The 12,451-nt window shown below is 37.5% G+C and overlaps 1 protein-coding gene across 6 annotated transcripts in view; it reads left to right on the forward strand.

Annotated features, from left to right (window-relative positions):
- TAOK1 (TAO kinase 1) overlaps positions 1 to 12,451 on the forward strand; it is a 135,792-nt gene that overhangs the window by 113,399 nt on the left and 9,942 nt on the right. For all 6 annotated transcript variants that reach the window (XM_015566750.1, XM_015566749.1, XM_015566752.1 and 3 more), the window contains 2 exons: positions 3,312 to 3,524; positions 5,336 to 5,518. In XM_015566750.1, the coding sequence (XP_015422236.1) occupies positions 3,312 to 3,524; positions 5,336 to 5,518 (396 nt within the window). The remainder of the gene's footprint in view (positions 1 to 3,311; positions 3,525 to 5,335; positions 5,519 to 12,451) is intronic.

Below are 12,451 nucleotides of genomic sequence, written 5' to 3' on the forward strand. Positions count from 1 at the left end.
CCTTTCAAACAGGAAAGGAATCTGTCCATCCACATAACCTGCTTTAGTTGTTGATTACAAAAATAGGAATTCATAATGATTTTTTAGATTTATTTTGTCTTTTTAGTGGAAAGAGATATACTCTTTTGGTAACAGAATAGATAATTTCCCACAAAAGATTTTTTAAACAACATGTCTGTGAAATAATTAATTAGTTTCAAATTCAGCAGCAGCCAAAAATAAACCAAACTGAAAGCTTAGTTAGTTTTTATGGTCATACCATAAATCTGATATGACTGCATTTCTGTAGGATAGTTGGTTGATTTTTTTTTTCCTTTATTGATTACAGTATTACATATGTGTCCTTATCCCCCCATTGTCCTCCCACTCCCCCCGAGTTCCTTTTTACAGCAGCATAGTATTCCATTGTGTAGATGTACCACAGTTTTTTAATCCATTCATCTGCTGATGGGCATTTAGGTTGTTTCCAAATCTTAGCTATGGTAAATTGTGCTATAGGGGTGCATATATCCTTTCTGATTGGTGTTTCTAGTTTCTTGGGATATATTCCTGGAAGTGGGATCACTGGGTCAGATGGTAGTTTCATTTTTAGTTTTTTGAGAGGAAACTCCATACTGTTCTCCACAGTGGCTGCACCAGTCTGCATTCCCACCAGCAGTGCACAAGGGTTCCTTTTTCTCCGCATCCTCGCCACCACTTGTCATTTGTTGAATTGTTGATGATAGCCATTCTGACAGGTGTGAGATAGTACCTCATTGCCGTTTTGATTTGCATCTCTCGGATGATTAGTGACTTAGCATGTTTTCATGTCTCTTGGCCTTCTTTATGTCCTCTTTCAAATGAAAAGTATCTATTTAGGTCCATTGTCCATGTTTTGATTGGGTTGTTTATCTTCCTTTTGTTAAGGTTGTTTGATGTTTAACAACCCTTCCTGTTTCCTGTTGTTGGAGCCTTTTCAGTTTGAAAGCTTGTAAACAATAGTCTGATTTTCACAGAAAGTGAGGAGAAAACAATGTTTTACAAACACAGTCAGACTTTGAATAGAATGCTTCCTTCTGATGACAAATGAGCTCAAGAATTCCCATAAAGGCCTGGCCATGGCCAGTGTGGCTCAGTTGGTTGGGCATCATCCCATGCACCAAAAGGTTGCTGGTTTGATTCCAGTCAGGACACATGCCTGGGTTGCAGGCTCTATCCCTGGCAGGGAGCATGCAGGAGGCAGCTGATCTATGTTCCGATCTCACGTCAATGTTTCTCTCTCTCTCTTCCCCTCTCCCTTCCTCTCTACAAACCAATAAAAAAATCTTAAAAAGAAAAGAAAAAAAAGAAAGGAATTCCCACAAAGGAAATTATTCTATTACTTTTGTAGGAAAGAAAAATCACCATTTTCCTTAGGTTGCATATTTCTATCTACTTGCTCAAAATAGACTAGATTTTAACATCAAGCTATTTCATTTTTATTTGCCTAAGTGTTTAGTTACCTTTCCAACTTTCTCCAAGACCTTAAAGAAGGCTAGGGGATCTTTAGTTTGAGCACGTACGTGAGTTGACTAGGATTTGTGGGGGTTGGCATACCATTTCTATGGAATGGGTTGGGTAAACGCCTGTTGTCTACTCTGCTGTTTCTTTAGCTGCCATCCAAATGGTGCCCTTTCAGTGTTAAATGAGTAGAAACAACTATAACTTAACAGTCATTTGCTTTGACTGAATCACACACATTGAGGGATAGTTTATTCTTCGTATAGATATTACTCTTCTTATGAAAAAATTTTCTATATGAGATGTATGTTAGCTGAACCTATTGTAATCATTTCACAATATATATAAATCAAACCATCTTGCTCTGTACCTTAAACTTCTACAGTGATGTAGGTCAGTTATTTCTCGATAAACTGGAAAAAAAAAGTAAGTAGAGAAAAAATGTTTTGTTTTCTTTTCAAGGAGTTCTTTTTTCTCATTAGGCTAGTGATATACAGTTTTCTTGGTACACTATTTTAAAAATAAAAACTTAAAAGAATGGAGGCTGCTTTACAGAGGCAGAAGGGAATGTCTAAATTCATTGTTTCACGATCCTGGCTAACTTGGAAGAATTTTTTTAACCAAGAACAGTATTTAAGAGCAGTGCTATCAAGCATAGCTAAACCAAGTGTTTCTCTAACTAGACATTTCTTGGCCCTTCACAGAATAAAGGTATATGACTATGACCTAGTGTCTCAGTTGGTATAAAATATGGAAGGATTATATTTGATATTGTAGTGGGGGGGACTACTTCCTTGACAAATGTATTACTTTGGTCATATATGCATTTGTTGCATACTGTATCGACCAATTAATATCTGACAGTATTTATATTAAGGTAAAATAATTTCAACCATAGGTTCTGCCTTATTGTAGCAAATGAATATATTCTCACTAGTAGGCTTGATCAATATACTTTATAGAAATATATTTCATCATACTAAATTTTGTTAAAAATTGAGCTCATAGAATGCCTAACCTGTGATTAACCAAAAATTAAAGCCAAAACTCTTACATCTCTGAATTTGGATTATTTAATCACATAAATGTTTATGTAATTCATGTTTATCATCATCCTAAAAAGAGTTGTCCTCTCCTTTGCCCCATAACTTTTGTTTGATCTTTGAAAGATTAGTAAACTCAGCTAATTGCAAGTAAACTGACTTGCAAGTTTTTATTTGTGGTGTTGTTAAAGAGTAAACTATTCTTAAGTGTGTTTCTACCTAGTGTGTTCCCTGAAGGAAAAGACCAATTGTAATAACAATATTAATTATCAATACCCTTTTTTATGGGGTGTGTCCCAGACCATGTAGTTGGAATTAAGATTGTGATTAGAAGAAATTAGAGCAAAGTGTCTCAAATAAGGAACAGAGTAAATGTGCTTATTTTCTACCTGAGAGATCTGATAAAATATTGTCTGTGCTTTAATATTTACTACACTTATTGCTTGAGAAGAAATTTAACTTTCTGTCATCAAATATACACAGTAATCAAAACTAATTTTAATATTTATTCATTAGCTAAACTTACTAGCAGAGTATTGAGTATTGCTTGAAATACTGTGATAAATGAGGTTGTTGGTATTCTAATGATTTAAATTAGAATTTTGTTATTAAAATGTATAGAATTTAGTGATCTGGCCCAATAGCCAAGTGCAAAAGTACCTGTAACCTATGATTTCATCTTTTATGTTTCCTTTCCCTTTTTCCTAGTAGCCTTTATTTTTATGTAAGCATAAGGTATGCCAAATGCCTTATGTTAAAAATTATATACATCTATTTTTTTCTTCCCAGTCTAAAGAACTCCAAATAAAAAAGCAGTTTCAGGACACCTGCAAAATCCAAACCAGACAGTACAAAGCATTAAGAAATCACCTACTGGAGACTACACCAAAGAGTGAGCACAAAGCTGTTCTGAAACGGCTCAAGGAGGAGCAGACCCGGAAGTTAGCCATCTTGGCTGAGCAGTATGACCACAGCATTAATGAAATGCTATCCACACAAGCCGTGAGTTTGTTTTATTGAGGCAAAACAATTTAGTGCCCCCATCCTTCTACACCTGATTAAAATACTAGTTGGAAGTGATAGCTCTCCTGCAGCTTGGGCTCTCAGCATTGCGTGGAAGCAGGTATGATGTATATAGAATTTTCATTGGTCTATTTAGACGCAAAGTTCTAAAGAGGCTTTTTGCCAGTACCTCTCAGGTCTTTAGTACATATTCCAAAAGCTTATCAATATTAGAGCAGCAGTGCCCTGGCCGGTGTGCCTCGTTTGGAGCATCGTCCCATACACCAAAAGGTGGCGGGCTCGATTCTTGGTCAGGTAACATATCCAGGTTGCAGGTTTGATCCCCAGTTGGAGTGCATATAGGAGGCAACTGATCTGTCTTTTTCTTTCACATTGATGTTTCTTTCTCTCTCTCTCTCTCTCTCTCTCTCTCTCTCTCTTTCTCTCTCTCTTTCTCTCTCTCTTTCTCTCTCTCTCTTCCTCTCTATAAAAAAATAAATAAAATTTAAAAAACTGAAAAAGATTAGAGCAGCAACTTTGCTAAGCAGTGGGCAAGAAGTAGTACTATAGTGCCCAGCCAGTGTGGCTCATTGGCTGAGTATCGACCCATGCACCAGGAGGTCACTGGTCCAATTCCTGGTCAGGACACACTTCCATATTGGAATCCAAATGGTCACATTTAAGTGCATCTATAATAATAAAAGTGTAATATGCTAATTAGACTGGACAGCCGAATGACCTTCCAGACATCATTCCGGACAAAGCCATGGTGGCGGGGGCCAAGGCAGAGGCGATTAGGGGCCATCAGGCAGGCAGGCAGAGTGGTTAGGGGCGATCAGGCAGGCGAGTGGTTAAGAGCCAGTGGTCCTGGATTGCAAGAGGGATGTCCGACTGCTGGTTTAGGCCCGATCCCACAGATCCTTGTGGGATCGGCCTAAACCAGCAGTTGGACGTCCACTGAGGGTTCACGGATTGCGAGAGGGTGCAGGCTGGGCTGAGGGACCTCCCCCAACCCTGTGCATGAGTTTCGTGCACTGGGCCTCTAGTATAAAATATTTTCTATATAAGTTTTGTAAATTTTTCTTAAAGGGCCAGATAGTAGATATTTTAGGCTTTGGGAGTCTGAAGGCAAAATTGAGGATATTGTATGGATACTTAAATAGCCATTTAAAATGTAACCATTTCAGCCTGGCTAGTATGGCTCCGTGGTTGAGTGTTAACCCATGAACCAGGAGGTTTCAGTTCAGTTCCCATTTAGGGCATATGCCTGAGTTGTGGGCTTGATCTCCAGTAAGGGGCATGTAGGAGGCAGCTGATCAATGATTCTCTCTGATCATTGATGTTTCTCTCTCATTCTCCCTCTCCCTTCCTCTCTGAAATCAATAAAAATTTATTTTAAAAAAGAAAGAAAAATATGTAACCATTTCCAAATGTAAAGACCATTCTTAATTTGTGGATTATTTAAACACACACGCAGTTTGGCCCATAGGCTATAGTTGGCTGGTCCCTGTTCTGTAGTTATTTCCATTTGAGAGAAGAGATTCATTCAGTCTTCTATCACCTAATCAGAGTCTAAATTTTTCTTAAGAAAAATATGCTTATTTAGGATTCCTCCAAATGGCTTATGATAGCTTTATTTTCATAATGCCATCATTAGTTACTGTACCTTTATTTTTCAGAGATGTTTAAAATAGAAGAGAGAACAATTATTTATCTATAAAAGAGTAGTCTGTTTTCTCTGAGACTCCTTCTTTTCCACAGGTCATAGATGGCTCACAGTAAGGTATATGTTTTCTTTCTCTCTCTTTCAGCTGCGTTTGGATGAAGCACAGGAAGCAGAGTGCCAGGTTTTGAAGATGCAGCTGCAGCAGGAAGTGGAACTGTTGAATGCATATCAGAGCAAAATCAAGATGCAAGCTGAGGCACAACATGATCGAGAGCTTCGGGAGCTTGAACAAAGGGTCTCCCTACGAAGGGCCCTCTTAGAACAAAAGGTATACGTAGTAGAAGGAAGGTGATTGTGCTAGTATTTGCTTTCCTCAGAAACATTTTATAAATATATTTTCATATCAACAGAGGTAACATTAGACTATTTTCACAATACCATATTTTCTTAATTCTAGTTTTGGTAGGGTTTTTCTTTTTATTTAAAATATTTGACTCAGCCGTAACCGGTTTGGCTCAGTGGATAGAGCGTCAGCCTGCGGACTGAAAGGTCCCAGGTTCGATTCTGGTCAAGGGCATGTACCTTGGTTGCAGACACATCCCCAGTGGGGAGTGTGCAGGAGGCAGCTGGTCAATGTTTCTGACTCTCTATCCCTCTCCCTTCCTCTCTGTAAAAATTCAATAAAATATATTTTTAAAAAATTTGACTCAATAATGAACCTTATAATTAATGAGTTCTAAACATTAAGGGACACCCTAACTGGTTTGGCTCAGTGGAAGAACTTGAGAAGAAATTCTGACACTCTATGGACTGAAGGGTCCCAGGTTCAATTCCGGTCAAGGGCACATGCCTGGTAGGGAGCATGCAGGAGGCAGCCGATCACTGATTCTCTCTTATCATTGATGTTTCTATCTCTCTCTCCCTCTCCCTTCCTCTCTGAAATCAATAAAAACATATTTAAAGAAAAATAAGTAATTTGGAGGTACTAAACATCAAGGAACCTATAATTAAGTAGTAATTGCTAGAAGAAAGATAGGGGTTATGTGAAGACAAGTTAAATTGTGAGAGAGCTCTGGTTCTGTGTTCATCACTTTTTATTTTTTTATTTTAACATTTATTTATTTATTTTTGTTACTCCTCACCTGAGGATATTTTGCCATTGATTTTTTTAGAGAGAATGGAAAGGAGGGGGAATCAGAGAGAGAGAATATCAATATGAGAGAGACACATCAATTGGTTGCCTACCGCACACACCCCGACCAGTGCCAGGGATCGAGCCTGCAACTGAGGCACATGTCCTTGACTGGAATCAAACCCAGGACCCTTCAGTCTATGGACCAATGCTCTATCCACTGAGCTATACCAGCTAGGGCCCTCATTTCTTTTTTGTACCTAAGAAGGTTGAAGAAAGAACTAACAATTGTTTGGGAAAGGCAGGGACAAAGGTGCAGGAATATATACTTTACCCATACATCCTGGGCCTGGATACAGACAGAATGTAAAAGCAGTTCCACACAGGTGGTAAGTCAGACTGGAAATGTTACTTCCAGATGTACCTTTATTTATTTATTTCGTACTTATTTTTTGTCAGATATATTAGAGAATAAAAGTAGAATCACTAAGGTATGTAAGCTGAGTGTGTATGTGTTTTAGGGAAAGGGTGATGGACAGAAGATTTTGAGTGATAAAGAAAGGAGAGATATTTGTTGTGAGAAGTAGTAGAATATCAGTTGTATTCATGATTCAGAACTATGTTCCAGAATTCCTGAGCCATAATTCCAATAGCTGATATAGTCTTAGGTCCATTAAATTAATACTTGCCTATTAAAAGTTGTCATTATTTCTGGACCATTGGCTCATAGATTTTCCTCTGTTTTATGCAGTTCTTGTGATAAAAATAGAATGCCTTAAGAAAACCACCTAAATAAGATGGCATAGCTGTCTTTACTGGCTTCTTGAGAGGTACTTGCCTCTAAAAATTTTCTCAATTAGGTTTCTCATTCAAGATGGAAAGATAGAAACATATACATTTTGAGAAAAATCTAATTTGTCTCATGTACATATTTCATAAATGTAATTCCAACTTTCACATTTAAAATTCAATCCAAAATTCTATCTCGTATGCTTCAAAATTATTGCTGAGAGGGAAATTCCTTAAGGTGTTCAAAAATAGTGATGTAAGAAATGTTGGTACTATTAAAGTATACATATTTACCTAGTGGTTAAGAGTTAAACAGTGCTATTAATCATTTCAATATGTGAACCAAAGACTACATGTTCCTAGTAAAATGTGAGCATAAAACTGATACCTATTGATGTGGCATTCTCATGCATCAATAATGCATTTTGGAAAGCAATTTGGAAGTACATATTGAGCTTTGGAACTGTTAAGTACTTAAGACTGAGAATTCCAAGGAAAAGAAATCCAAAATATAGGGGGAAATTAATGCATAAATATGGTGATTATAGCATATTTTATAATGGTTTCAAACACCTAACCATCTAAAATAGAAAATAAGGAGTATTTGAGATCTTGCTCCCTGGCATATGTTGTCAGTTTTGGCTCAGACTCTTAATTGCTTATAAAAATTCTCTAAATGAATAAGAGATATAATTAAGTGATTATGGCCAATCTGCTTAATAAAAAATTTTTTTGTTGTTAATCCTCACCCAAGGATATTTTTCCATTGATTTTTAGAGAGAATGTAAGGAAGGGGGAGAGTCAGAGAAAGAGGAACATTGATGTGAGAGAGACACATCGATTGGTTACCTCCCGCATGCACACCAACCAGGGTTTGGGATGGAGCCCACCATCGAGGGATGTGCCCTTGACTGGAATCGAATTTGGGACCCTTTAGTCCACAGACTGATGCTCTATCTACTGAGCCAAACTGGCTAGGGCTACTTGATAAAATTTTAGTCAGTCTTTTCAATGATGGCTACAAACATAGTATTAATATGAATGTGTTTAATATAATAAACATATTATGATGTATTGAATAAAACAAAAAAGACAACACTTAAAGTGAATTGAAGAAATGCTAGTGGTGGTGATATTAATATGGTAGATTGGTTTATTTTTTTATTTTACTATATTTTATGTGGTGGTTAGTATTACTTTAATAATAGAAAATGCAAAAGATTAGTATTAAAAATAATAGAACAATAGGAGGATAAATCTATAGTGCTTTGAGTTGCTACTTCATTTTTAGAGCTGATGTTTACATTTCACATGGAATGTATGACTATGAATCACTTTGAGGTCAGTTGGCAACTACTAAAGCCAATCTAGGTATGTGCCTTGCCTGGAAATTGAATCTGTTACCTTTTGGTGCACAGAGACAATGCTCCTACCAACTACAAAAACTTTGAAAAATCATAACAGCTATATATTTTCTGTACTTTGTACTTACTAGTTGTACAAAATTAAATAAATAAAAATCACTAAAAACACATCCTCGGGTGAGGATTCAAGAAAGTTTTTTTTAAGTTCACATGGAATTTAATACTTATGCTGTTATCTTGCTGAAATTTTAATGTAAATCACATATGAGAAACCATTATTTGAAATAGAGGTGGAACTAGAGTGAATGCTAATTGTTTCTAAATGAAAAATAATTCTATTTAAAGATTGCTGTAAATCTCCAAATGAACCAAGAATTGTTTCTTTAGGTTAAAACACCAACAAACTAAGCCTCAGTTGACTCTTCTTATATTTGACTAGAGGCCCAGTGCATGAAATTCATGCACTCAGGCGGGGGGGTGGAGGGGCTTAGCCCGGATTGCGAGAGGGCAAGGGACCCCACCAGTGCACTATCGGGGCCAGGAAGGGACCACGGGAGGGCTCCAGGCGTGTCCAGCCTGTCTCGCTCAGTCCCGATCAGCTGGACCCCAGCAGCAAGCTAACCTTCTGGTCAGAGCATCTGCCCCTGGTGGTCATGCACGTCATAGTGAGTGGTTGAGCAACCTTAGCATATCATTAGCATATTACGCTTTGATTGGCTGAAAGGCTGACCAATCAGACACTTAGCATATTAAGCTTTTATTATGTGAGATTTACATTAAAATTTCAGCAAGATAACAGCATGATTATAAATATTAAATTCTATGTGAATTTTTAAAAACTTTTTAAAATCCTCACCCGAGGATATTTTTTCCATTGATTTTTAGAGAGAGTAGAAGGAAGAGAGGGAAGGTGAAGAGAGAAGGAAAGAGAAACATTGTTATGAGAGAGACACATTAATTGGTTGCCTCTGACATGTGCTGGGGATCGAACCTGCAATCCAGGCATATGCCCTTGACCAGGAATCAAACTTTCGACCCTTCAGTGCATGGACCAATGCTCTACCAACTAAACACACCAGCCAGGGCTTAGTGATTTTTAGAGAGAGGAAGGGAGAGAGAGACAGAGACAGACATTGATGTGAGCGAGAAACATCGTTCAGTTGCTTCCTGTACATGGTCCCCAATGGGGACTGAACCCACAACCGAGGTATGTGCCCTGACTGGGAATCGAACTATGACCTGGTTCATGGGAGGGTGCTCAACCAACTGAACCACACTGGCTGGTCTGCATTTTTTAATTTGCATGTATTGCCCTTGCTAAACTGTCTTTTTGGGGGTTCTTTTAGGGCACTTTTAAAAACTTAGTGCATAAAAACTAGCACATTTGTCAAGCTAGATTTCTGTAGAGAGCAATGAGTATTGGCTTAAGTTCTCAAATAACCTGAAACCTGATTATTTAATGCTCCTTTACAAATTCTCTTTATTTTTTTAACTTTTTATCATGGAAAATTTTAAACATACACAAAAGTAGAAAGAATTAGTACAATGAAATTCCCAAGTACTCATCACCCAGCTTTAGGAGTTATCAGTGCTAATTTTTTCCTTTTCACAGTTGGGTTTTATGCCTGTCGCCAAGGGACGTGGCTTTGGTGCAATGCAGCTTCCACCTCACCCTCTTGGCCTGGTGGCCGGGTATCCCTATCCAGCCCAGGTCCCCATTCCTACCATTCTCTATGCATCCTCTGCCCTTCATTTTTTTGTAAATTGTCTCCTCAGCTGTGTCTAATTTGTTAATTCCGGGTAAATGTTTTTCAATTTAGTTGCTTTTCCAGTCTGGCCTTGGGATGAGGTGCACTACATGTCTGCCTAGTTGGCTGCCATTTTCTTCTCCTAATTTTTTCTTATCTATTCCCTTGTTCTACACACACAACTTTTTTTGTGAGGGTCGGGGGAGTTCAGGAGTTAGGGAATAGTGTCTGGAGTATTTAAGAGCAAATCACACCCGGCCAGTGTGGCTTGGTGGTTGAGCATTGACCCATGAACCAAGAGGTCACTGGTTCAATTCCTGATCAGGGCACATGCCCGGGTTGTGGGCTCAATCCGCAGTGGGAGGTGTGCAGAAGGCAGCCAATTGATGATGTTTCTCTCTCACCAATGTTTTTATCTCTCTATCCCTTTCCCCTTTCTCTCTAAGATCAATAAAAACATATTTTTAAAATATATTTTATTGATTTTTTACAGAGAGGAAGGGAGAGAGATAGAGATAGAGCCAAACCGGTTTCGGCAAAAACATATTTTTTAAAAAAGCAAATTCCAACATGATATTATTTCACTCTTAAAAATAGGTAAGGCCCTAGCTGGTTTGGCTCAGTGCATACAGCGTTGGCCTGCAGACTGAAGGGTCCCAGGTTCAATTCCAGTCAGGGGCACATGCCCAGGTTGCAGGCTCGATCCCCAGTGTGGGGTGTGCAGGAGGCAGCTGATCAATGATTCTCTCTCATCATTGATGTTCCTATCTCTCTCTCCCTCTCACTTCCTCTCTAAAATCAATAAAAATTTATTTTTAAAAAGATGTAGTTTTTTTTTTTAAAGTAGGTAAGGACTTTTTCACAATAATTCCATCGTGATAGCTAACAGAAATAAATATTTAATAATATCAACTACTCAGCCCATGTCTAAATTTCCCCTTTTATCTCAATTAATTTTTAAGTTGGTTCATTTGGATTGGGGCCCACACAAGGTCCAGATACTGCATTTAGTTAATTGTCTTGCCTATAACAGGCCCCACTCCATCCCCTTTTCTAAACTGTGGATTGGATTCTTTACTCAGTGGGAATTCTCATATTCTGGATTTGGCTGATTGCATCCTCATGTTGTCATTTAATGTATTCCTCTCTACTTCATATTTCTTGTAAACTGATTAGATTTAAAGGCATGATTAAATTTAGATTCAATATTTTTCTTTAAAAAAATTTTGCAAGGGATTTTTGTGAGGGTACTTCCTTTTGCATCATATCAAGAAATATGTCTAGTTCCACTTTTTAAGTTATATTGATTAGTGTATTCCAGGTATTACCAATTTGATCATTCATCAAATGGTTCAACATTTTTTTCATTGTCTATTGACTTTATTATGGTTTTTTACATTTTAAAAAAATTATATGCAGTCAAGTATTTTTATTTGGAATACCTCCCAATTTTCTGGAACTGATTGTGATGACTACCCACCCACTCTAGTTACATAGAATCTTCTAACTTTTTAATGAAAATTTTATAGTTTTTGTTTTTTACTTTGGTCCATTTGGAACATGGTATACAATGGGGTTCCACTTTTATTTCCTTCCAGATGGCTGGCCAATTGTGCCTGTATTATTTATTTTAAAATCTACTGAGATCTGCATTCTATTTCACTAATTTTCAATTTCTATAGCAGTATCATGTTTCTCTTATTAAATGACATATATTATGTCTGATAAGATTGGTTTTTTTCCTCACCCATTTTCTTTTTCATTCAACTTTTTAAAAAATTTTTTTTTTTTTACTTCAGAGAGGAAGGGAGAAGGAGAGAGAGATAGAAACATCAGTGATGAGAGAGAATCATTGTTCTGCTGCCTCTTGCACGCTCACATTGGGGATTGAGCTCACTACCCAGGCATGTATCCTGACCAGGAATCAAACCCTGCCCTCCTGGTTCATAGGTCGATGCTCAACCCCTGAGCCACGCCGGCCAGGCTCATTTAACGTTTTACCTAAGGGGTTTAATAGCCATTGATGATAATTGCCTTGATTTATTATTTTAATAGAGGTTATTGCCTTTGCTTTTAAGAATTTGATTTTACACATTTTATTTTTAAATTATTTATTTATTTTTAATCCTCACCTGAGGATATTTTTTCTATTGATTTCCAGAGAGAGTGGAAGGGAAGGAGAAGGAGAGAGAGAAAGGAAAAGAAACATTGACATGAGAGAGACACAT

Source organism: Myotis davidii, unplaced genomic scaffold, assembly GCF_000327345.1.
Source record: "Myotis davidii unplaced genomic scaffold, ASM32734v1 scaffold363, whole genome shotgun sequence".
In the NCBI taxonomy this organism is placed as follows: Eukaryota; Metazoa; Chordata; class Mammalia; order Chiroptera; family Vespertilionidae; genus Myotis; species Myotis davidii.